Consider the following 26087-nt stretch of genomic DNA (forward strand, 5'->3'; position numbering starts at 1 on the left):
CCTTCCGGCTGGACACATATAAGCTGAGTGACGCCGGAAGGCATGTGTTGAAACTGATGGAACCGCAGGATGGAAGGAGCTGGCCCCCGGAATGAGTCTTTGGAGCAAAGCCATTCTTCGATCAGGAAGACTCATTTTGGATTTAAAAGAAGCCACTTCCGTAAGTGTAGTAAGCCACTGGCTGCTGGCGTTTGTTGTAGTGGTGTTCGTTGTCCTTGCAGAGCGGCATTTTTGAATTTTCTCCTCTGGAACCCAAGGAAGGATTTGGGGACCCTAGATATCTAACAGGCTATGTCCTAGGGCTGATGGGGACTAAGGGAACAGCCTTCATTGTTTGCTACTCCTGACAAGCATGATGTAAAAAATGTCTCCCTTTATGATTTACCCTAAAAACCGCAAGCTATGGAGAGCAGATATATTTGTGGTTGCATAAAAAAGCCTGGGAATTGTTTGAAATTGCCCCAGCTCTCGTTGGGGGGCAGTGAGGAGGGCAGTGAGGGTCAGTAACCAGTGCTTCTGTGTCATACCCAGTGCAAGGGACTCCGTCCCGACCACAGTTCATTGTGGCCATGGAATCCAGCGTCCTACAAGTTGTACCCAGAGGGAGCGGCGGAAACCTCATCCATTTCATCTATAGATATGGCCAGATGTCTAAATCTGGTCTTTCCTTGGGGGAGGTGAGAAAGACGGGACTGTTCTGGATGCTTCTTGAGTGGTTGTGAAAGGGAGATTCGATTACGGGAGCAGGGTCCCAAGGAGCATGGGAATTCATTAGTTGAGTCTTTGAGGGACTCCGAAACCAGTGTTTGGAAGTGTCACTGCGTAATGCCAAGATGAAAGCAGGCCAGAAGCCAGGCTGCACATGCTGTAATTCAGGTCGGCTTCTGGTTAATTTAAAGGCCTGGTAGGTACACCAGCTCCTAACCTGGAGTCGCCTTCTGTTTCATTTTCTGAATTACTGAAATGTGACACTCAAATGTCTGATTGTTGTTGTTGTTGTTGCTGTTTCTTCCCTGAAAACTACCGGTGCATTTTGTAATGGTTTCCAGCCTTTTCACTGGGAACTCATTTTGGCCATCTTTCCTTTGCTCACCCAACTCTGGAAGTATTTTTGTTTTTCACTAAGAGCTTCTTTCTCTTGCATCTCCTGAGTTACAAGCATATTGAAGACAAAATGTTTTGAATGTTTGGGTTCATTGTTGTGCACAACATGGTCTTTTTCTGTATTCAGTGCCAATGATATTAGCAGAGACTATGTTACTCATTTGTGTTGTTATTGGAAATGAGTGTGTAAAGGTGAGTTGGGCTGTGCAGGGAGCGGTCCTGTTTGTGCCTTGCGAAGCCTGGATACCGTTACCTATGCAGACAGCAGAAATCCTCAACTCAGAGAGGTAACTAACGGATTTGGGTTTTTAGAAAGAAAATGTAACTCTGGGAGGGTAGGTAGGTTGACATGTAGACCAGATCCATGGTTTCCAGTTCTGAGGGCACACTGGAATCACCAGGGACTGTCTAAAAAAAAGCCCCCCACCAAGAGAATGAGCAAAGACTTGAACAGGGACTTCAGCAAGCTCCAGTGACATGAAATCTTTCAGTAGCAGCTACGGACAAGGGTGTGGGGCAAGAGGGATTCCCATGCTCTGCTCAAAGGAATCTTAATTAGAGGTTGGGGGGGGGAAATGGCTAACTCTGTGTGTGTGTGTGTGTGTGTGTGTGTGTGTGTGTGTGTGTGTGTGTATGCGTGTGGTGGCCTTACAGAGCTGCCCCATCACCCAGAGGGCCCAAGACCGCACATGGGAGAGCCGAGGACTGCAGCTCTCTGAGCCCTGAGAGCTCTCCATCCTAAGAGACCCAGCGGCTCTCCTGAATCCACGGCCCAATGCAAACCGGAAACAGGAAGTCTGCACAGGGGCAGGCCTGGATGGTCTGAGTGCCTAGCCGTGCATTCACAAGTGAGTCAGCTTCCCTTGGCATTCACCCTGATCTCTGTATTGTGCTGAGTCCTCCTCTCCCTGAGGCAGTGAATGTGGAATGCACGGCCACCTTGGCTGGGGGAGAAAAAGGTACCATGAATTGGATGAAAAGATTTTCATTGTCATGGCAAAATATCCCGCTACATACATATCTTTCACGTAAAACAACAAAAAAAAAGCTCTGACCCAGTAAAACCCCCGGCTAATGTCATTGTCTTTCTCTTCATAGCTGAGAATCTTGGTACGAAGGAGAGTTTGTTTGGATTGAGAACCTTGCCTCTATTCATTCTTCATGTGCAATTGGTAATTTGACTTCGACCTCCAACCCCATTCCCATTCAAACTGCGGTCTCCTGAGGTCACCAGTTGTCTCTTCCCTGGTCTTCCCTGAGTTCACCTGCTGTTTTCATCCAACATCTCCAGTTCTTCCTTCTCGGCTCCTTTTGGGGACAGCTGGGCCTCTAGATGACATATTAATGTCCCCAGAGGCTCCTCCCCATCCCTCTTTTCACTTTATGCCCTGTCCTGGGAAATCTTATCCACATCCACATCTGGAGCTCAATCTGGAAAAAACAATTTAAGAATCTAGAACAACTCTAGGTCAAAGGGGAAATTTTAGGACAATGAAATTGAAAACTTCTGGAAAGTAACCGTAATGGAAATGAGATATGGAAATGGAAATGGCGTTAGAATCCATGAGATACAACCAAATCAAAATTCATGAATGCCTTTATCAAGCAAAATGAAAGCATAAGAGGATGAACAGAATATTCAGTTCAAAAAACTAGGGAAGAAGAGTGAGCTGAGAGAAACCAGAAGAGAGGGATTGGTGAAGATAAAAGCATAATGGCCCCAGGAAACAGTAGGAACTAATAAATAAAATGAAAGCCTGGTTCCTTGTGAAAAGTTAAAAAAAAAAAAAAAGTCAAGTCACTGGCATTTCTTGTTTCTTTGAGAAAAGCACAAAAAGTCACCAATGACTGGGGTGAAATAACAGTCAAAACAGAGAAAATTTAAACATCATGAGAGTAGTTTGTACAAGTCTGTGCAAGCAAATATGAAAATCTAGCTGTAAAGGGCAGCTTTCTAGTAGAATATGAGTTTGTCAAAACTCATATATGTGGATTGGAACACTTATTACCAGTAAGCTGGCAATACTCCCCAAATCAACAGATTCAGCATAATCCCTATCAAAATCCCAGCTGCCTTTTAAATTTTTAAAGATTTTATTTATTTATTTGTTAGGCAGAGATCACAAGTAGGCAGAGAGGCAGGCAGAGAGAGGGGGGAAGTAGGCTCCCCACAGAGCAGAGAGCCCGATGCTGGGCTCCATCCCAGGACCCTGAGATCATGACCCAAGCCGAAGGTAGAGGCTTAACCCGCTGAGCCACTCAGATGCCCCTAAATTTTTTTTTCAGTAATTGGCAAGCTGATCCTAAAATTTGTACGGAATTGCAAGGGACCTGGAATAGCCACAAACATTCTCAAAAAGGAACAAAGTCAAACTTACACTTGCCAATTTCAGTATTTAAACAAAGCTATAGCTGGGGTGCCTAGGGGCCTCAGTGGTTGAGCATCTGCCTTTGGCTCAGGTCATAATCCCAGGGTCCTGGGATCAAGCCCTGCATCGGGCTCACTGCTGAATGGGAAGCCTGCTTCTCCCTCTCCAGCATCCCCTGCTTGTGTTCCTTCTCTTGCTATCTCTCGCTGTCAAATAAATAAATAAAATCTTAAAAAAAAAAATCCTGAAAATAAATAAATAAGCAAAACTAGGGTAATCAAGACTCTGTGATACTGGCATAATGGCATGAGGCTACCCATGTCCTTCAGTGCAACAGAGTTGAGAGTTTGGAAATAAACCTTTACATTTACGGTCAACTGCTCTTCAACAAAGTTGGCAAGTCAAATTCAATGGAGAAATTATAATAGTCTTTTCACCAAATGGTGCCAGGACAGCTGGGTATATCCAAGCAAATAAATGAAGTTGGTCACCTGCCATATACCATATGCAAAAATTATCTCAAAGTTAGATAAGAGATTACATGTAGGACCTAAAACTGTAAAACTCTACAAGAACACCGGGTGGAAGTCTTTGTAACCAAAGAGTAGGCAGTGGTTTCTTAAATATGACACAGGTCATCAAGGGAGAAAAATAGATAGATTGGACTAAATCAAAATTAAAAAGTCATTTTTTACTGTAAAGAAAATAAAAAGTCAGAAGGGGAGACAACATTTGCAAATCATATATCAGCATCCAGAATTTACAGAGAGCTCTTAATAAGTCAGTAATAAAAACACAAATAGCCCAATTAAAAAGTGGGTAAAAGATTTGAAAAGACATTTCTCCAAAGAACATATTTCGAGGCCAACATGCACATGAAAATATGCCAAACATCGTCAGTTGTTAGGGGAACACAAATCAAAACCATAAAGAAACACTACTTCAGATCCCCTAGAGTGGCTATAATTTTTTTTAATGTAAAATAAAAAATGTTCGTGAGGATGTGGAGAAATTAGAGCCCTCATATGCTGCTGGTGGGAATGTAAAATGATGCAGCCCATTTCAGAAGCAGTTTTGTAGTTCCTCAAGAAGTTAAACAAAACAGAATTACTCTGTGACCCAGAAATTTCATTCCTAGGCAGGTACCCAAGAGAAATGAAAAATTATGTTCACACAAAAACTTGCACATGAATGTTCATAGCAACATTATTCCTAATAGCCAAAAAGGAGAAACTCAAGTGTCCATCCACTGATGAATGAATAAACAGAATGTGGTGTATCTATACACTGGAATGTTCTTCAGCAAAGGAGAATGAAAGAACTGGCCCGCGCCACGCAACAAGGAGAGTGAACCCGGGAGACATTATGCCAAGTGGAAGACACCAAACACAGAAGGCCACGGTGGTATGACGCTTCTGGGAAGTGTCCACAGTCGGCATCCATGGTGGGGGGGGTGGCAGTAGTTAGTGATCCCAAGGAGGTGAGGGGAGGGCGAATGAGAAGGGACTAACAGGTCCGGGATCCTTTCTGGGGTGACAGACCTGTTCTAGGATTAGGTCGTGGTAGTGGCTGCTTACCATGTGAGTCTCCTAAAAACCACCGAGTTATACACTTAAAAAAAGCTAATTGACAAAAAAACAAAGCAAAACAAATGAACAAAATCTGGATCCCCGTGAAGATAGAACATCTAAACATACTCACTTCGACAGAATCGATAGGGAAGTTTTCAAACAGCTCTCTCACTGAAAGCCTTCCATCCAGATGCTTTCATAGGAGAATTCTATCAAACCTGAAAAAAACTTTTGTACCAAGTTCTTCTCGAAAATAAGAAATGAAGGCAAACTTCCAAATTCTTTTTCAGAGATAACTATAATACAGATAACAATAACTTAATTTTAAAAATCCTCCAGAACAATCTTACTTTATGAATAGATTATAAGTTATTAGATATTATTCATTATTATGAATAGATTAAAAGTGATTAGACTAGATTAGATTAGATATGAATAGATTATAAGTGAAATGCCGGCAACAAAATGCAGGATCGTATTAAAGCAAAATGGGATTTATTCCAGGAGTATTAATATATTTAATTATATTCATAGATCTGAGAGGAAATATCATAGGATCATCTCTATAGACACTTAAGAGGCATTCGACCGAATTCGACACACGTCCATAATTTTAAAGACTCAATACATCAGATTCTGCAGAGAAACAGAAGCAATTGGATTTGTCTGTATCATCTATACCTACATCTGTATCTGCATCTGTATCTATATATTTATATATAGAGTGAGGGGATACGGCGATTTATTATAGGGATCGGCTCACACAATTATGGAAGCTAAGAAGTCCCATGACTACTGTGTGTAAGCTGGAGAACCAGGAGAGCCATTGATGTAATTCAGTCTCAGTCTGAAAGCCAGAGGATCAGGGGAGCTGATGGTGTAAATCCGAGTCCAAAAGCCGGAGAAGCAGGAGCACCGGTGTCCCAGGGCAGGAGATTGGTATCTCAGTTCAAGCAAAGTCAGTAAATCTGCCCTTCTTCCACCCTTTTTTTCCTGCTCAGGCCTCCGTTGGATTAGATGATGACCACCTGCTGGGGTGAGGGCGGTCTTCTTATCTTCTTAGCCTGCCATTCAAATGCTAATCGCGTTTGGAGACAGCCTCACACACACACCCAGAAATAATATTTTACCAGCTGCGAGGGCATCCCTGAAGCCCAACCAAAATGACATATAAAATCAACCATCACACTCAATAAAGTAGATCTGAAAATATGTATATCTTCACATGAAATATCTCCGCCTAAAATCCAATTTCTTAATGAGGAAGGACAATCAACATTTCTGTTAAAATCAGGAACAAAATGAGAATATCCGTACTTGCCATTATTATTTAGAATTTTTTTAAGTAGACTCCATGCTCAGCATGGGGCCCAACTCGAGGTTTGAACTCACAGCCCCGAGGGCAAGACCTGAGCTGAGATCAAGAGTGGGACGTTTAACTGAGCCAACCAGGCCCCCCAAATTTAGTATTAGAGGTTTTAGCTAACACAGTTAGACAAGTCATACTTGCCTCCATACGTATGGAGGCATAAATATTGGGCATGACATAGTAGAAGGTAGAAAAGATAGAAGAGAGAATGACAACTATCCCTATTTGCAGACCTGAAATCTCTAGAAAACCCAAGACACCCAATGGAAAAATTACCTCAAGTAATTTTAATAATAAAGTAGTAGGAAATAAGACTAATACACAGAAATCAAGAGCCTTCAACTATATAACGGCCAGTCAGGTGATACAAAACAGAAGAAAAGACCCATTTATAAGCTAAAATTTACAGACATAAATATAACAAAAAATTTACAAATGCTAGCTTAGGAAAACCTGAAAGATACAAAAATAGAGTTGAACAAATGGAGAGACATACCATGTTTGTGGGAAAGGAAGACTTGAACTCCTAAAGATGTCAAGTAATCCTAAATCAACTTACAAATTCAACACAGTCACAGTTAAAATACCAGTAGATCGTTCCTGGAGCTACACAAGTGAATTTCATGTTCATATAAAAATAAGTAAGCAAGAATAGCCAGGAAACTGCTGATAAAAAAGAGAAAGGAGGTTGGTTTAGCTTTATTTGATAGTAAGACATTACAGATCCTTTACAATGAAGAGTGTGTGGCATAGAAGACAATGAAATAGAACAGAAAATCCAGAAATATCCCAAGTGCATAGGGAGAGTTCACTTACGGAGTGGGGAAGAAATCAGTTAAGTGTCAGACTCTTGATTTTGGCTCAGGTTGTGGTCTCCGCGCCGTGAGATCGAGCCTCACGTTGGGTTGTGGGCTCAGTGCTCACCACAGAGTCTGAGAATCTCTTTCCCTCTGCCCCTCCCCCATGTGCTCTCTCAAATAAAAAAATCTTTTAAAATACATATATAGGTGAATTTCTTTATGAACTTAGAATGGGGAAAATGACTCCCAACGAAATCCTGAAGTTAAAAGACTGACCCACTCAGCCACATCACAAAAATTTCAAGTAAAAGTACCTTCACAGAAAAATGAAGAGATGAGTGGCAATCTGAGAAAACGTTACGTTGCACAACGGCTAATATCGCTGAGGTGTAAAAGTGGTAAGTCTTTAAAAATATCTGATTAACCAGAACTCTCCATTCTTTGACCACAGAGGGAAAAAAGGCATTAATTGTTATTTTAAAATAGCTTTTTATTTGAAAAATTTTAAATAAATGTTATTTTAAAACAATCTCAGTGTTTCTAAAAACATTTTATTTTGAAATTAATTTTAGAGTTCCAGAAACACCAAAAATAGTGCCGGGCATTCCTGCGTATCCTTTTGCCCACCTTCTCCTGCTGGTCATGCCCTAACTAGATGTCGCACAATTACGGAAGCAAAGATCTGGGACTCTCACCGGCTTTCTTACTCTTTCTGTTCTCTGCCAACACAGAATCCTGGTTGCATTTAATTGTCGGGGTCAGTCCTCCAACCTGTGACAGTTCCCCCGTGTTTCCCTTTTGTCGCCTGGATACATGTGAATCAAAAGTCCTCAGTGATTTTGTAGAACGCCCTTCAGTTTGGGCTTATCCAGGTGTTCCCATGCACAGATCGAAGTAATGCATTCTGGGCAGGAATGCCAGAGGAATGATTTTGTATTCTTCTCAGAGGAGCAGGTCAGGGGCACTTGATGTGGTTAGGTTTCATGACTGGTGATGTCAACCTTGTTCACTTGCTTAATTTTCCCACCGTGGGGGAAAGTATAGTGGGTTCCCCACTATAAGGTTTTTATTTTTCCCTTTGTAACTAGTAAACATCTTGGGGCAGATACTACAAGACTATGCAGAATTTCCTTCTCCTTAAACTTTGCCCACTGGTTTTAGCATTCATTGATTGATCTTATTCGTAACAAGGATTACTGTCGTGTTTGCCAAATGGTGTTTCGGTGTTATTTTTTAAAAAGAAGACTCCAGGACAGTGAGCTTTTTGTTGGTTTTGTTTGGACAGTGAGCAGCCATCTGGCAGTGTAGAACTTGGAATGACTTAGCCCTTTCACAACAATGGAAAAATGTTTTTGTTAATGAATCTTGTAAACATTTATTAAGCCCTTATTATAATCAAAAGGTCCACGAGAAGTATTCAAAAGCCATGTTTGTTCTGTTCCACATCTGGGTCTTTTTCTCTGCCACTACTTTTCACCTCAAATCCCATTAACCACCATGATTTGTCCTAAGAAGATGTTACTGCCAAGAGTCCTAAGCGACAGACTCTGAGGAGTCGGACAGTAGAACCAACTTCCAGCTTTGCTCCTTAGGCTAGTTATGCTGCTGGAGGGTGAGTCAAATGCCTTCTCCAAGTTCTAGTTTCCTTATATTTAAAATGGGGACTATAACACGGATTGATGTGAGAATTAAATGAAAGTTCTTTTTAATTGAAAGGCATTTCTCAATCTCTAAAGTGTTCTACAAAGTCACGTATTATTCAACAGATGTATAGTGAGTCCCTATCAAGTGTGAGTCTGTTTTAAGTGTCAGAATGTAGCAGTGAAGGGTCTCTGTCCACATGGAGCTTACATTTTATTTTATTTTATTTTTTAAGAAAGAGAACGGGGAGGGGGAAGGGAGAGGGAGAGAGAATCTTAAGCAGACTCCCCGCTGAGCATGGAGCCTGGCCTGGGGCTCGACCCCACAACCCTGAGCTCATGACCTGAACCAAAATCAAGAGTTGGCCGCTTCACTGACGGAGCCCCCTGGGGCTTACATTTGAGGGAAGAAACAGACAATATCCCAGCAGACAGATTTCAGATAGTAACAAGTGCTCTCAAGGAAATAAAACAGGGCAGTGTCGCACATTACTGTGAGGAAGGCAGAAGATGACATGTTAGCGAATGAGGGCGTGGTGATGTGGGATGAAACAGTGTAGACCTCTGGTCAGGGCAAGCTTCTCCGGAGGCCATTTTTGAGTTAAGATCTTTAAGATTCGAAGGAGCCAGCCCGTGAAGAACTGGGGAGCAAACGTAGAGGTCCTCTGAAGGGGCCAGGGGTTAGTGTTGCGAGATCAGCTCAGGAGGGTGGGGTGCCAGGTGGGCGGCTGGGGGCCCGGCTGCAAGCCCAAGTCAGGGCGGCCGGCAGGTCCGGCTCAGGCAGAGCCTCCCAGACATCAGTGCAGTGGGGAGCCACCGGAATGTTCTAGGCAGGGGAGTGCCATACTATAATTTCCATTTTTTAAAAGATTGTTCTGGCTGCTAAGAGAGGGAATGCAGGTGGCTGGTGGGAGCCGAAGCCGTGACTACATAAGGGTGACTTCCGTCTGGGTGAGAAGTGGTGGCCACGAAAGGTGGTGGTGGACACGGGGAGAAGGCGGCCGTCTGCGAGCCCAGTGGAGAGGCCTCAGAAGAAAGCTGCCCTGCCGCCATCTCCATCCTGGACTTCGGCCTCCAGAGCTGTGAGCAAATAAGTCTCTGTGCGTCAGCCCCCGAAGGCTGTGGCCATTGTTGTGGCTGCCCCAGTGGACTCACGCGGTTATAGTAACGATGATGGTGGCCGTCATTTCTTCATGGTATTTCCCACTGCCTGAGGCTCGCACATAGACCTGTGTATGTGCACGCTTTCTCCCGCACTTGGTTGCCTAGGACAAAAGTAAAGATGCCCCTGAATTACTTATTTATTATGTGTGTAATGTCTGGTATCTTATAGAGACTTTTCCCTGAGATACACCGAAATCTGAATTCTTCACTTGGGGGCTGCACACTCTAGCACATAGGAGGCAGGAGAAATAATAATAATAATAAGTTAGAATAATAATAATAATAGAATAATAATAATAATAACAGGTTAGAACCCAGAGCTTTTTGGAAAGCATCTTTCAGCAGTGGAAAAATGATCCGCACTTGGTTAGAGAGACCTTCAGAAAAATAAGCACCCCCCCCTTTTTTTTTGAGTAGAGTCTTTGTCTGAATAAGGAGGTTTAGCCATTATTTTGGTTTCTTCATGGCTTTGCAAAAGAAGGTCAGTCTCCGACAATGCCCTCTGCCAGGTCAAGGTCCTCCTTTTGTTGTCTGCTGCCCGGCAAATGGTACCTGGCCTGTGGTAGGGTTTGGCAAATATTTATGAAGTAAATGAAAAACATTTTCAAATCCTGCTTTTGTTCCTTCTTAGACATTTTTGAATTGCTTTCAACATTCTCTCATACTTAGCTGAATATCAGCTGTCCCGTAGAGGAGGTAATGAACTTGGCCTTCTCTTCTCTTCTCTCTCTCAGAATTGCGTCCCTTGTCACGGGGCACGGTTTTGACCTTAGACTGCCCTTAAACGGAGGACTCTCCGCCTAGCTCCGTGGCACGGGCGCCACCTCGTGTCAGAACCGTGATACTGCACCCGCGGATTCAAGGAAGATGCCTCTACTGGGCGACTTTATTGTGACTCTTGTGTTCTGAACCGATTTTGTCCCCGTGTTTATCACGTTATCGATAGTGCGAGCGCGAAGCCGATTGTTAGTATCAAACCATAAAGACTTCTGGCGTTGGTTCGCAAACACTCGCTCAGGCAAAGGGGACGGCTCTGCAGATGCTACAGACTTTATGTGAAATGGTGTAATTGAGGCGTCAGCAATTAAAAAAAGGAAAATCCCATGAACTTGACTTAGAAGAAGAAAAATTTTCCCGAGGAGAAGTGTGTGTGTGTGTGTGTGTGTGTTGTTGTTGTTGCTGTTTTTACAAGGAATGTATTTCATTTCCATTCTGTGAACGCGAGTGGGCTGTCCGGAGGGGAGCCTGTCCAGGGACCTGGGGGCCAGGAGCTGTCTCAGCGCAGGGGAATCCGCTCTGCAGCCAAACCACAGCTCACCAGAGCCGATGGTTACGTTTTCAGGAATTCTGCAAGCCGGGTGACTGATTTCTGTAAAACGTAAATTGCACGAACTTAGGAGGCAATCGTATTAAAAACCCAAGGCGCTCGCTGGGGCAGCACTCACAGTGACACCAGACCCGCGCCCAGATTAGCTTGACCCCTCCCTGCACGAGGACGACGTGCAAGACTCACGCAGTGGCCGACACGTTTTCAGTCTGTTTTGTATAAAATGCAACACGAATGTGTTTATGAACAATGAAAAGGTACTAAATACTCAAAGGTGACCACTTCTAACTGCAGGTCAATGTATTTGACTTTATGCTTGCCAGGCAGTGAGTACGCGTGTGCCGGGGCCAGGCAGGTGCGTGCCGGGGACCCCTGGGGGTCTCTCTTCCCAAACCCTCCCCCAGCGGCTGTGCTTGCGCAGCTTCAAGTTGGCCCCCGGGTTGGGGACGGTGTAGACTCGGTGGAAACGCAAATGCTGCTCGTCAGGGCTTCTCCCTTCTGGGGAGCCGGTCGTACGAGCTCACCCACCACTGTACGCAAATGAGTTTCTTTCTGGCTTTTCCCTGAACTTTCTTCCAAAAACGCTTTGGAAGGAAGTATTAAAATCCAAAAACTCTTTTAGTTTTATTTCACTACATTGATTTCAGGAAGTTCCTAAGTGGTTGCTTTAAAAGGCAACTTAAATAATTGTAAATACTTTAATGATTTTAAAATGTTACAATCGTCGTAAAAGTTAGTTTACTATTTTTTTTAGATTTTATTTTATTTATTTATTTTTAAGATTTTGTTTATTTACTTGATAGAAGAATCACAAGTAGGCAGAGAGGCAGGCAGAGGTGGTGGGGGAAGCAGGCTCCCCACTGAGCAGAGAGCCAGATTCATGGCTGGATCCCAGGACCCTGAGATCATCCCCTGAGCCGAAATCCAGAGTCAGTTGCTTAATTGGCCGAGACACCCAGGCACCCTTAAAAGTTACTTTAAAATAATTTTCAATCATTTCACTTGATTCAAAATCCCATTTAGTAGACGTGAAATAGCTCAATCAGTCCTAATGTGGGTAATTATGTTGCTTTATTTCATAATTTTGTTTTAATGTCCCAGTGGTCTACTCTCTTTGTTATTTCTTATTATTGAACTTCTTTAGTTTTCATCGTGAAGTCTTGGGATTTCTATTCCTTGTCTCTGAAATCTACAGTTTCCCTCCTGCTTCCCTTTCCTTTTTCTCCTTCCGAGACCCCCGCCCCTTTCTCAGGAACTCTACCCCTCACCGGTTTTCTGGCTTTTGGTCTTCCTTGCCCTCTCCCCCTCTCTGTTTTTCTTAGCTCAGTTTAGAACCCTCACTACTCCTGAGGCTGACGGGTTAGCTGTGTGGTTTCTTCCTTTCTGGCCAGGACCTCAGCCCCATCCTGGCACCATCTGGGGTGCTGGAGGCCCACGTGACCCCTCCACCTGCAGTCCTGGTTTCCTGGCACCAGAATCCTAGCCAGAGCAGCTCTTGGGATCGTGGGCTGACCGTACCTCTGGTCTTGTATTTTGAAATGTGTAAGAACAAGAGGAGCTCAGAGGCGTCTTTGCTTCTCTAATTTCCCTCCCCTGCCTCCTCTTGTCCTGCCCCTGCCCGGAGTGGGTCACCGTGCTGCCCTCCCCACTGTGGGGTCAGGGACGAACCGGGCTCCAACTTCTCCAGATACTTTTACCTGTTCTGAAGCCAAAATGATAGGCAGTATATGCCTAATGGTTTTAAATAGTTTATATGAGGCAGGATTTCTGTTATTACTTCTTATCACCTTGGTTTTCATTCTCAATGTGCTTATCTTGTTTGTTTTTTTTTTTAAAGATTTATTTATTTATTTGACAGAGATCACAAGTAGGTAGAGAGGCAGGCAGAGAGGGAGACAGGAGGAAGCAGGCTCCCCGCTGAGCAGGGAGCCTGATGCGGGCTCGATCCCAGGACCCTGGGATCATGACCTGAGCCGAAGGCAGAGGCTTTAACCCCCTGAGCCACCCAGGCACCCCTTGTTTGTTTTTAAAGTACATTTATTTTTTAGTAATCTCTACACCTAGGGTGGGACTCGAATTCATTACCCCAAGATCACAAGTCAAGCCCTCTTCCAACTAAGCCAGCCAGGTGCCCACTCTTGTATGTTTTGTTTTGTTTTAAATGAAAACTTTTTATTTAAAAAATTTTACACTTACAGACAAGAAATGCACCAATTATGAACATTTTGCCGCATTTGCTTTTGCTTGTGTTCTCTCTTTCTAATACACACACACATTTTATTATTATTTCAGTTTTGCTGGGCTATTTGAAAGTAAGGTGTGGACATTATGACTCCCCCCCCAATACTCCAGTGTATGCCTTCTAAGAACTAGAGCCTTCACTGACATAAGCCACAGGTGTGTGTGTGTGTGCGTGTTTGAATATAATGGAATCGGAGCAGCTGGGGAGAACTTAAAGAGGTCATTTGGCTCCTTCCCCTGCCTCTTTTAGATAAATGCCTACAGTAAATGACTGTTTTCCAGGAGTGATAAACCCAGATTTCCACAGGGACCAGGCCTGTGACACTTCTGAGGACGCGTACTGGTGGCCCACCTAGAGAACATAACCCGATCTGCCGGCCAAGTCTGTCCCTCGGGTCATCAGTTTTGAGCCCTGGATCTGTCCTCACGGCTCCCACGGGGTGGAGCTTCTGGTGTTCTTGGGCAGCACCTTGTTACACTCAAGTTCACCTGGAAGTCTCCGGAAATCCTCGGCCAGGTTTCTTGGAGGCGGAGCTGCACAGGGGTGAGGGTGGGGTCCCACGGCCACGACTTCGTAGGATCCTGGGGAAGTTGCCTAACCCGGTGCTCCTGTTTTCCTCCTCGGTAGACTCAAAGCAGGCGCCTTCCTCCCCGGGCGGGCGGTCGTCAGGTGTAAGCAGGTAAGGACATTTGAAGCGCCGAGGGCAGAGCCAAGCCCTTGCACAGCTACGTGCGGCCGCGCCCCCCTGCAGCCTGCCGGTGGGCGTGCGGTGGGAGTGAGCTGCGGGGCGATTCCTGCGACTCCCGGAGGAGCTGTGGGTTCCCAGCCAGGTCAGTTAGTCTGCTGTCTCTCTGTCTTGCTGTCCTGCGTCTGGGTCCGACCCGCGGCCCGAGCCTCCTGCTCCTGGGGGAGCCGCTGCTGGAATGCTGTGTGGCCCCGGGCAAGTTGCTGAATGTCCCGGGTTGTCTCCTTGTGTGTGGGAAGGGAGAACGCGGTGCCCGCCCCCCAACAAGGGGCTGCTGCAAGGAGTAAAGAGGTCCGTGGGGACAGAGTTTGAGCACAGAGAGTGCTGGCCAGGAGCGGGGGTGGGGGGTGCCCCTCCAGAGCTGCCACCTTCCCCGGCTGTGCTCTCTGTGCCTGCTCCTCAAGCCCTGCCTGCTCCTCAAGCCCGCGTCCCCAATCCACCCCCCCCACCGGCACCCCGCGGGCACGACTGCAAAAGCAGGGGGAGCTGCAGGCTCCCCACTGAGCAAGGAGTCCAATGCGGGACTCGATCCTAGGACTCTGGGATCGTGACCTGAGCCGAGGGCATCCTCTTAACTGACTGAGCCACCCAGGCTCCCCTCTGGGAACAGTTTTAACAGTGAGGTCATGTTGCAACCGGGGGTCCTGGTTGGGGGGCCATGGCAGGCAGAGAGGATGGAGAGGCTCCCAGAGGCAGGACAGACTGACTGACTGGCAGAGAGCTGGGCATGGCCGGTCTGCGGCGGCTGGGCCTGGAGCTGGGCCTGGGGTGGACGGGTGGGCAGTGGGCTGACTGCTGCAAGAGGAGGAAGTCAGAGCAAGGGCTGGGGCGTGACCGAAGCGGGGAGCCTGCTTGGAGTGTGGTGAGGCACCTATTAGGAATGTCTCCAACCTGAGGAAGGAAGATAGCTGAACATTTTAGGGCAAAAGAGGAAGCAACTGGTAAAGGACAGGATGAAGATGCTGAGCCGGCGGCACGTGTGTCCAGAACAAGAACCAAGACTGAGGGGCTTACAAGTACACTTAGCAAGGTGAGCGCTCAGTGGTGTCTATAACCCGTGGGAAGAAAGAGCCAAGACTGCAGCTCCAAGACACCAAGAGGGGTCAGCTTTCTTAAGGAAGGGAGTTTTTTGTGTCTTAGAGGCTGAGAGGGACAAGAAGGGAGGGATGTCCGGACTTCTAGAACGTACACGGGCAGGGTCTGTCACGGCAGTGCCCCCACCAAGGGTGTGCCTCCCTCCCCGATTCATAGAGGAAGCCCGAACCCCATGCTGTTTGGAGGTGGGCCTCTGGGAAGTGATGAGGTTTAGGTGTGATCTTGAGAGTGGCACCCCACGATGGATTAGGGCCCTTCAAAAAAGAAGACAGAGACCCAGAGTGGGCTCACCGTCTGCCATGTGAGGACACAGAGAACGGGGCCGTCGCAAGCCGGGGTTCTCAGCAGACACGGACCCTGACGAGGTCTTGGCCTTGGACTCGGCAGCCTCTGCAACTGTGCGCAACGGTGCAAGATTCCTCCGCCCAGGCTGTGGCGTGGAGCTCTGCTGCCCGCGCTACCCCGGCAGGTGGGTGGGGGGCGTTCGGCGGTGGTGCCCAAACCAGCGGCGTCTGTTCGGGGACATAGCGGTGGGTCTGAGGGCTCTTCCGCTGAGATGATGTGCGCATGTGGTTTAGAGCTCGAGGCAAGAGATGGCAGATGGATCGAGTGAGCAGAGTGGAAAGTTAAGGAGCCCCGAATCTAGGATGGGGCAAATGGCCATTTTGAAGGGTTGACGGAGAATACGGAGCAGCCAGAGCAGCCGGGTGTAGAGGAAATGACCGCTAGACGCAGCTCGCGGGCCGGGTTGTAGGGGTGCAGGCGCGTTCTTGAGTTCTGTGTCGCTCTTTAGGTCACTGTGGACTCGTCCGCCGTAGAAGCTTTGCCTTTTCCTCTTAAGTCAATCAGGCCTTCGTGTTTTAGGGGTAGAGGAAGAAGCAGCTTGGTTCTAGCTGGATTCACTCAGAAAAGGCAAAGAGGGCGAGTGGTCCTTCAAAGGGGAACTGAAGGGGAGAGAGAGAACTTTCTAGGCAGAAGGAAGGACCTGCCACCCTCTGACTCAGAGCAGCCTGCTGCTGCTGCTGGTGGGACCTGGGTCGGGGTGGGGGCGGCTGTGCGCACACTGAGCACCAGCACCAGCACCCACACACTGAGCACCGAGCACCAGCACCCACACACTGAGCACCGAGCACCAGCACCCGCACACTGAGCACCAGCACCAGCACCCCCGCCCCCGGGGAGCCAGGCCCACCCACAGCCACGTGCGCTCCCCTCTCTCAGGTCCTACAGAAACTTCCTTGACCCCGTGTCCCCTCCAGTCATCCCTTCCTCCCTCTCATGTCACGCATCCACCCCCCAGACCCAGGGCAATCTGGTTTCTGCACTGCCTTCGACAGCCGCTTCCCTCATCAAAAAAAATCACCACTGATTCCTTTCCTAAACCCAAAGGGCACTTCTCAGAACTCGCTGGAAGTCTCAGCAGCACGTGACACAAGATGCCGCCCACTTTTCCCCATGTCTTTCCTCACTCCCTGGACACGGCCCTCGGCGGATCCGTGGAGTTCTCGCCTAGCGCTCTGTCACCTCTCCTCTGTGTCTAAGGCCGGCCCTCTTCCTTGGACCCTTGGTTCAGGGCTGGCCTCTGGAATCTTCTTCATTGGACCCTTGGCTGGTCTCTTCCCGCCAGCACATTCTTCTCAGGGGAGCCCTTGTGCTGCTGTGGCTTTGTTCCCAGAGCTGTCCCTGGCCAGACCTTCTTCCAAATCACAGTGTGGCAGGTGTCCTGTCTCAGGGGAGGTCGGGCCCTACCCCCAGCTAGCGCTGTAGCCCTTCCCCTGTCCTGGGCTCAGTTCACTCTGGTTTGCAGTTTCTCAGACAGGCACCGGGGGCATCGATGACCTTGCTGACCCAGCGCAGAGCAATTCTTCTCGCGCTACACCTCTCTTCTCACACGCTGACTCGTGATGCCAGCGGTTCCTCGCCATTTCCAGTAAGGGGGGTACTAGTAATGTTCTAGTACTGTTAAAATGTTCTAGTGACCATATTAAAAAAAAAAAGATAAAAGAGAAACAGGAAAAATTAATTGTAACACTATGTTTTATACAAGCCCATTGTCTAAAATAGAGTCATTTCAACGTGTCAGTTGAAAAATGATCAGTGAGATATTTGACATTTTTTTTGTATTCGGTTTTTTGAAATCTGTGTGTATTTTACACTTACAGCCTGTTTCCACTTGGACTGATCACATGCCCGGTGGTTGCTGGTCAGATGGAGGTGGGGACCACTGTCCCACACACGTGCCTGCAAGAGCTTCCGGTCCCCGTCATGCAGGGTGACGGCCTTTCCCTCTGCTTCTCTGATGCACATAGACCTAGAAGGTTACAGAGGGTCTAGATCTGTGAATACTGACCAAGTCATGCTTTCGTCTGTGCCTCATTAACCCTTGGTTCTAACGTACACAGTAGGAGTCTGATGTTCAATGATCTATTTACTACAGTGCTGTTTGCCAGATTCATGGGACATCTTTGGGGACTTCTTGGAAGTGGCGTCTTATAGGATGCTTCAGCGTCTCGTCCACCTGCACGTTCACGTCCTGCCTTCATGAGGGACGGGGGCGTGGAAAGCAGTGCACGGGTGTCAGGACTGCGGCGGTCCGGCAGGCAGGGAACAGGAAGCCATGACATGTTCACCGGGCCCTCATTTATGATGAAGGGAGGCCAATAAATGAAAATTAATCCCATTCTCCGCAGTTACTGACTTTCGGTTTTCCTATTGATATGCATCCTTCAGCCTCTGTAAGTGAAGAACCCGGACGTTCTTCTTTAAAAGGTTTTCTCAGTAAAATAGTGAGTGAATATACACCACCGATACTATCCAGAATGGTAAAGAAATGAATTCAGTGAATATTTGTGAAATTAAGTACACATCCCGGTATTGCAACTTTAATTTTAGTAATTTTAAGTGGAAATATTTGATAATTTATTGCAAACCCGGTCTTAGCATCTAGAGAATACCGAATGTAATTCATACTCTTCTTAGGCTATTTGCTGAATTAAATTACATTATTACAGGGGTCAGGGGAGTAACTAATATTTATGGGGAGCTACTCAAGAGCTATGTTTTGTATTATGGTAGTTCGTATTATTTTACTCTGAGGCTATGCCCAGCCCCCTTCTAAGTATTTGAAGGAGGATGCTGTGTTTTCCCCACCAGGTCCGCCTCCGTAGCCAGAGATTAGCCTGCCTGGCCTTGAGCTGGGATCTGACTCTAGCAATCGGACACTAGAGGCCACGCTTCTAAGTACTCTGCCACGAATGTGCACTTCAGCACAGACCTCTGTCCCCATTTTACAGATGCAGAAACTGAGGTGCAAAAGAGTTAACTAACTTAAAACTCGCCTAGTAAGTGGCTGGCATTTCTTTTTCCTACCCCACCCCCCTTTCTGTTTTCTAGAACTTCCTGGGTTTTGGCTCAGGCAGGGCTTGCATTTGCTAATCAATACAAGCACTTATTTCTTCTCCCTTTGGTTTGCTTGGCTGCCTTTTCCTTTTCCTGGAAAGTATCTCCTGTCCTCACAAGGCTTGCGTATCGAGTGCACTGTTTGCTGGGCGACCTCCGCCCTGAAGTTTCGAGGGACACCGGGCATGCTTTTCCAAGTTTGTATTCTGAAACTTCTGACCATTTTTCCTTGCAGAGAGATCGGAACAATCATCAGGTCACTAGGCTGCTGCCCGAGTGAAGGAGAGCTCCATGACCTGATTGCAGAGGTGAGTTGGGGGGGGGCAAGGCTGCGTGTTGGGGGGGGCTCTCTGCTCCCCCTTGCTCCTTGTAGCTAAAAACCCTTACCTGCAACTGGGCAGGTCCTAAACTAATGCGTGTGCTTGGCGAAGACATTGGGGCTGCTTTGCGGATTGGCCCGGCAAACGTTCTGAAATAATATCAGATCTGCAAGAAATGGCTTTGACCCAGCAATGGAACGGCTCAAGTAAGGAGCCCGCCTTAGACATTATCTACACTCTTTAAAATGAATTATGAAGACGGATACCTGGGGGGCTCAGTCCAGTTAAACATCAGACTCTTGGTTTTGGCTCAGGTCCTCATCGCAGGGTCATGGGATCGAGCCCCGCGTTGGGCTCTGGACTCTGCAGGGAATCTTCTTGTCCCCCTCCCTCTGGCCCTCCCCCTTCTCATCCTCTCTCTCTCAAATAAATAAATAAAATCTTTAAAAAAATAAAATTAGTTGGAGAAAGGCCAACAGATTCAGGGGACTAACTCTCTGCCGAGAGAACACTGACAGGTGAAAAAGGAATGGATTGAAGAAAGTCATCTCAGAGGGGGGAGAGGGAAGTAGAGACCGGAGAAAATTTATGTTTATTGGGGGGGAATAAAACTAACTTTTAGAACAAGTAGTACACATATAATAATAATAGATAAGATAATAAGATAGTAAAATAATAAGAACGAACCTGACATTGACTGAACCGTCTAAGAATTGTAAAAATGGTTATTTGTAAGAGTGTAGATGAGTGTCTGGAGAGAATGATCCCATAAAGCAGTGAGATCGGAGAGCTTCATGCCCTGTTTGGTTTTCCAGAAAAGTGTCTGGTCTCACGTCATGCAGCTTTCGGTTCGACAAAGCAGAAGCCCGAAGGGGACAAAGCTACCTGGGCCCCCACCAGGAGACGAATCTGTTCAGAACTGCTAATCTAAGCGTGTGGGTTTAGATGGAGGCCAGGCTTCAAGCAGGAGGAGACAGGAGGCAGGCAAGGAAGTGGGATTTGGTAGAGTTTTGTGCCTAATTGGGCATCGACTCGAGATGAGTCACCTAACCTCTGTGTCAGTTTTTCCACGATGATCCTCCCTCAAAGAGAAATGAAATGATGTATTAGAAGACGTGTTTTAAATCCTAAAGCACTATATAGAGTTAAGGAGTAGAAGATGGAAAGATGACTCTGTTGCCTGTGTATTAGCATCTTTGTAACTAAAAGGCAGGACCAATGTTTCATTAGCATTTAAAAATATTCAGTAGAGCACAGAATATTTACATTGTTTTTCCATTTTGGGGTCCAATAAAGCTATTTTTACTCAGAGGAGAAAAACCTTATTTTTTTTCCTGAGTTGGTCCTTATTTAAAAAAAAGGTGTTGGGGCACCTGGGTGGCTCAGTTGCTTAAGCGGCTGCCTTCGGCTCAGGTCATGATCCCAGAGTCCTGGGATCGAGCCCTACATCAGGCTCCCTGCTCAGCAGAGAGCCTGCTTCTCCCTCTGCCTCTGCCTGCTGCTCTGCCTACTTGTGGTCTCTCTCTATCTCTCTAATAAGTAAATAAAATCTTTAAAAATAAAAAAGGTGTTGATCACTGCTCGACAGTGTTTATCAACAAAGCTAGAATTTGTGCTAGGGAAAGAGGAAAGTTGGTGCTGTGGAGCAAATGGGAGCAGGAAGGTGAATTTACAGTGAAATCGTAATTAGTGCGTATAATTCAGTAGGGTAAGTGGAGCAGCAAGGAAAAATGCCTCTGGAAGGATAGAAAAGTAGAACCTGTAGAGCCCAATTCCTTCTGTCTGTTTTAATCAGCCATCCACAACCTCTGGGCCAAACCCCGCCCACCACCTGTTTTTATAAAGTTTTATCGAAACACAGCCAAACTCATTTATTTACATCTTGTCTCTGGCTGTGTTCTCACTACAAGAGTGGAGTTGAGTCCTTGTGAAAGACAGAAACTCTATGGTTTCCGTATAGTTACTGTCTGGTCCTGGGCAGAAGAAGTTTGCCAACTCTCGATCTGAAAGTTTTTCTGGCCAAGTAGAACAAACACCGCATCTCGGGTCAGGCGGTCTGGTATCTTGAGTTCCAAAGCCACCACTTAACAGCTGTGCGGGCTTGGCCGAGCAGCTGAACCTTTCAAAGCCTGGTTTCCGCAGCCACAGGAGGAATGCAACAACAGCAAATTGTTTCTTTATGAGGATTAAATGTGGTAACTGTGAGGATTCACGTGTTACTTGGTGGGCACCCAAGGCATTTGGTTTTGCTTGCTCTGTAGGTGGCTGTCTACCAAAGTGACACCACGGGTTTGGGCAGTTGATCATAGTAGGTGCTCGGGTCCCAACGTTTTACTTTGTCTTTGGCCCTTCCTTAGGTATATTGACGCAACCTTGGAAAATCACACACATTTAGAGCAGTTGGATCAGTAGAGATCACTGCGCTGTCGAAGCCCTATACACATTTTGCTTTACGCACATAAATTGTCCTTGTGTATAATTTATTCAAATTAGAGCGATATGCATAAGAACTTTTGGGCATGACTCTCTTTTTTGTGGTTTCCCAAATGACTGAGGGGAACAAATCACATAGATATTTATAGGTATTGAATACATCTAGAAAATCAAAGCTCGAGGGACAAATGTCCTATTGCTGAGTGCTCTGCAGTAGTTTCAGAAATGAAACGATTTCTGCTTTTTTTGCTTTAAAATGCAATAACGTGACAATGCTCTAAAATTCAATAAAACATCAAAACCTCTGAGCAGGTGTCTAGTCACCATTTGCTTGAGTTTTAGTCCAAGTACATACTAACCCTCGGCCCCTCACTTGGGAAGAGCGGTATGAAATTTGACGTTGCTCTTGAAATAGATCATTTAAAATCACTCAGCATTGATCCTACCACTTCATATTCTACAATTACCAACTTGCCCCAGATAATCTTGGCACATTTGGAATATCACGAAACTCGACGACTGTGACAGGGGTTAATACCCACATTTTATTGACAGAAAGGTTACCAAACAATTCTTCCTTTACTAAGAAGGCCTGTCCTTCCAGGATCTTCTGTGTGGGAGCCGGGAGCACAGGACAGTGTCTCAGTACCAGTGGGAAGGGCGTGGAGAGGTCAACAGCCTTTGAAGGTCAAACCTAAGTGCAGTCGTGGAGAATTTAAAGTATTTGGAAAGGGGAACTAAAGAACTTTGGAAAATATTTTTTTTTAATATTTAAATATTTAAATTTTTTTTTAAAGTTCAATTCATCAGAAAGGTATAAAGATTTTAAATGTCTGTGTACCTAATAACAGAGCTTCAATGGACATGAAGCAAAAATGGGCAGATGAAAGGAAGAAACAGATAACTCCTTTATCATAGAAGAACTTCTAACAACCTTCTCTAAATAACTGATAGAACAACTACATAAAATGTCAGCAAAGACGTAGAAGATCAACCGTCAGTCACTGTGGCCTATTTATAGGACATACACCCACAGATGCAAAATACGTGTTCTAAGTATACATGGAATGTTCAATAGGATGGATTAAGTGCTAGACCATAAAACAAGTCTCAGTAAATTTTAAAAAATTAAAATCATATAGGACATGTTCTCTGATTTTAAAGAATTAAGGGGCACCTGGGTGATTCAGTCAGTTAAGTGTCTGACTCTTGATTCCAGCTCAGGTCATGATCTCAGGGTCATGAGATTGAGCCCCATGTCGGTCTCAGTGCTCAGTGTGGAGCCTGCCTAAGACTCTCTCTCTCCCTCGCCCTCTGTCTCTCCCCACTGTTCCTGCTCTCTTTTTCTCTCTAAAAAAAGTAACTTAAAAAAATTTTAAAAATTAAAGAAGTGATCAAGTCAGCAATCAATTGAGAATAAGATAACTAGGAAATCCTCACATATTTGAAATTAAGCAACCTACTTTAAAAAAAAAATTATTTATTTGACAGAGATCACAAGTAGGCAAAGAGGCAGGCAGAGAGAGAGGAAGGGAAGCAGGCTCCCTGCTGAGCAGAGGGCCTGATGTGGGGCTCAATCCCAGGACCCTGGGATTGTGACCTGAGCCGAAGGCAGAGGCTTTTTAACCCACTGAGCCACCCAGGCTAAGCCACCTAAGCAGCCTACTTCTAAATAATTTATAAATCAAAGAAGAAATCACAGGGGGAATTATTTTTCCCTGAATGTTCATAAAAATACAGGATGTCAAACTTTGTGGGATACAGGTAAGCAGTGCTTAGAGGCCCATTTAAAACTTTAAATGTTTATACTAGAAAAGAAAAAAAAAAAGACCTAAAATTAATTATCTAAATTCTCATCTTAACAAGCTGGAAAAAAAAAAGAGCAACATAAACCCAGGATAAATGGAAGAAAGAAAATTATGAAGAGCAAAAATCAGTGAAATAGAAAATAGAGAAAATCACTGAAAGCAAAAAACTAGTCTTTTCCAATAAAATTGATAAACCTCTAACTAAGGTGATCAAGACATATCACCAACCTCAAGATTAAAGGAGGGCTTATCATTATCCTTCAGACATTTTAAAAGCTAATAAAGGAACAACTTCATGCTAATAAATGGGGCAACTTAGATGAAATGGACAAATTCCCCGAGACACACAAATTACCAAAACTGACCCAAGAAAATCTGGAGAATTTGAATAGCTCCATATCAATGATGAAAATTAAATTTATAACTAATAACTTTCCCATAAAGGAAACTAGAAGTTCAGATGGCTTTTCTAGCAAATTCTCTCAAATATTTATGGCAGAAATAGCACCAGTTCTACACAAAACTTGTTTTGGAAATGTCACAGGAGATAACACTTTCCAGTCAAGCATTACTCTAATATTCAAACCAGGCAATCATATTATAAAAAAGAACAGACCTTATTGACATAGTTGTAAAACATCCTCATAAGATTTTACCAAATCAATTTCAACAACATGTTAAAAAGAATAATACATTATGAGCAAGTGGAGTTTATTTCAGGAATTGAAGGTTGGCTCACGTCAATCAATGTGCTTTGTTATTTATTACATCAACAGAACAGAGTAGATAACCCGTATGATCATTTCAGTAAATATAAGAAAAGCTTTTGAAAAAAATTCAATATCCATCGAAGAGAAAAATACTCAGCAAATGAGGAATAAAAGGAATTTGTCAAGCTGCCCAAGGGCAGCTACAAAAATTCAAGCCTAAACTCATACTCAGTGTTTTCTATCTAAAATCATGAACAAGGCACAGATGCCTGCATTCACTACTCCTATTCACCATTTACTTGAAATCCTAGCTGGTACAATAAGGTAAGAAAAAATAATAAAAGATATGCAGTTTGGAAAAGAAAAACTGAAACTCTTTCTGTTTCAGACAAGATTTTTCATGTAGGAAATCCAGAGAGATTTACCAAAAAGTTGCTAGAACTAATATGTGAATTTAGCCAGATCACAGACTACAAGGTCAACATGAAAAAATAAATTGTATTCTATACTTAGAAATCAACAATAAGAAAAATGAAATTAAGTAAATGGCATTTAAAGAGCATAAAAGTAGAATAATGAATAAATTTGACAAAATGAAGGCAAAACTTAACCAAAAGAGCAAACACTATAGAGAGAAATTAAGAGTTAAACAGATAGATATATATGTTTGTGGATTACAAAATAACATTAAGAGGGCAGTTCTTTGATTAATAGATTTAGTACATTCTCAATCAAAATCATAAGAGGCTTTTTTGAAGAAGTTTATGAGCTGATTCAGAAATTTGCATGGAAAAGCAAAGGAGCTAGAATAAACAGAATAATTTTGGAAAAGCAAGGCCAGGCGGACTGTTACGACCTGATTGCAAGATTTACCATGACACCACAGTAATCTTGACAGTGTGACATTTGTGTATGGAGAGACCTATAACCAATGGAACAAACCAGAGGATCCAGACATAGAAGCACACTTCTGTCTTCAACAGAGGGGCCAAAGTAACACAACAAAGAAAGGATCATCAATTCTATAAATCTGAATAGAAAGAAAACAAACTTCAGCACTCTTTTACTCCACACATAAAGTGGATCATAGACCTGAATAGATGAGCTAAAACGATAAACTTCTGGAAGAAGACAGAAAACCATGTGATGTTGGGTTAGCCAAACATTTCTTAGGTAAGACACAAAAAGCATGAACCATTAAAAAAAAAATCACAACAAATAATTATTTCCTTCATCAATATTAGAAAATTTTACCCAAAATGACACAGTTAAAAACCAAACAAACAAATGCAGATCAAAGATTGGGGGAAAATATTTGCAAATAATTTATTTGACATTGTATCCAGAATACAGTAACATCTATTTTAACTAATATTAAGAAGGCAACAACCCGATTTTTAAGCTGGCCAAAGATTTAAATAGACATTTCACAAAGGAGAATGTATTAATGGCCAAAAAGCACATAAGAAATGATGAACATCTCTACCCACTGGGGAGCTGAAAGTGTTACTACACAACCATGAGAATGGCTACAGTTTTAAATTCTGAAATATTAAATGCTGGTAAGGATTTAGAACAGCTATAATTCACACATCACTGGTGGAAACATCACTTTGGAAAATGGTGCCAGTGTCTTACAATGATAAACATACACTTATTCTACAACCTGGCAATCCCACGGATAACTATTTATCCAAGAAAAATGAAAGTCTACGCCCACGTGAGATTTGTAACCAAATGTTCTTGATAGCGCTAATCATAATAGCCCAAAACTGAAAATAACCCAAATGTCCATTGACTGGGGAATGGATAGATAAATACTTTGGACCACTACTCTACTCAGTGATAAAAAGGAACAAAATACAATACACACGTGAGATGGATGAATTTCATCAAGAACGTGTTGAGCAAGAGAAGTCAGACGTGGGACTTCTGGGAAGATGGCAGAGTAGGAGGACCTCAAGCTAAGCTTGTCTCGCAGATACGAGGTA

At 44.6% G+C, this 26087-nt stretch overlaps 1 protein-coding gene and 1 long non-coding RNA gene across 2 annotated transcripts in view; both read left to right on the top strand.

Moving 5' to 3' along the window:
- The window catches only part of EFCAB2 (EF-hand calcium binding domain 2), a 109531-nt gene that overhangs the window by 68257 nt on the left and 15187 nt on the right, over positions 1-26087 (top strand). Inside the window, exon 3 of the mRNA XM_032317938.1 lies at positions 19061-19133. Coding sequence (XP_032173829.1) covers positions 19061-19133 — 73 coding nt within the window. The remainder of the gene's footprint in view (positions 1-19060; positions 19134-26087) is intronic.
- On the top strand, positions 782-6400 carry LOC116576117. Its single transcript, XR_004280053.1, has 4 exons — positions 782-1952; positions 2203-2276; positions 4693-4877; positions 6046-6400. It is a non-coding gene; the product is annotated as an uncharacterized LOC116576117 (long non-coding RNA).

This window comes from Mustela erminea, chromosome 17, assembly GCF_009829155.1.
Source record: "Mustela erminea isolate mMusErm1 chromosome 17, mMusErm1.Pri, whole genome shotgun sequence".
In the NCBI taxonomy this organism is placed as follows: Eukaryota; Metazoa; Chordata; class Mammalia; order Carnivora; family Mustelidae; genus Mustela; species Mustela erminea.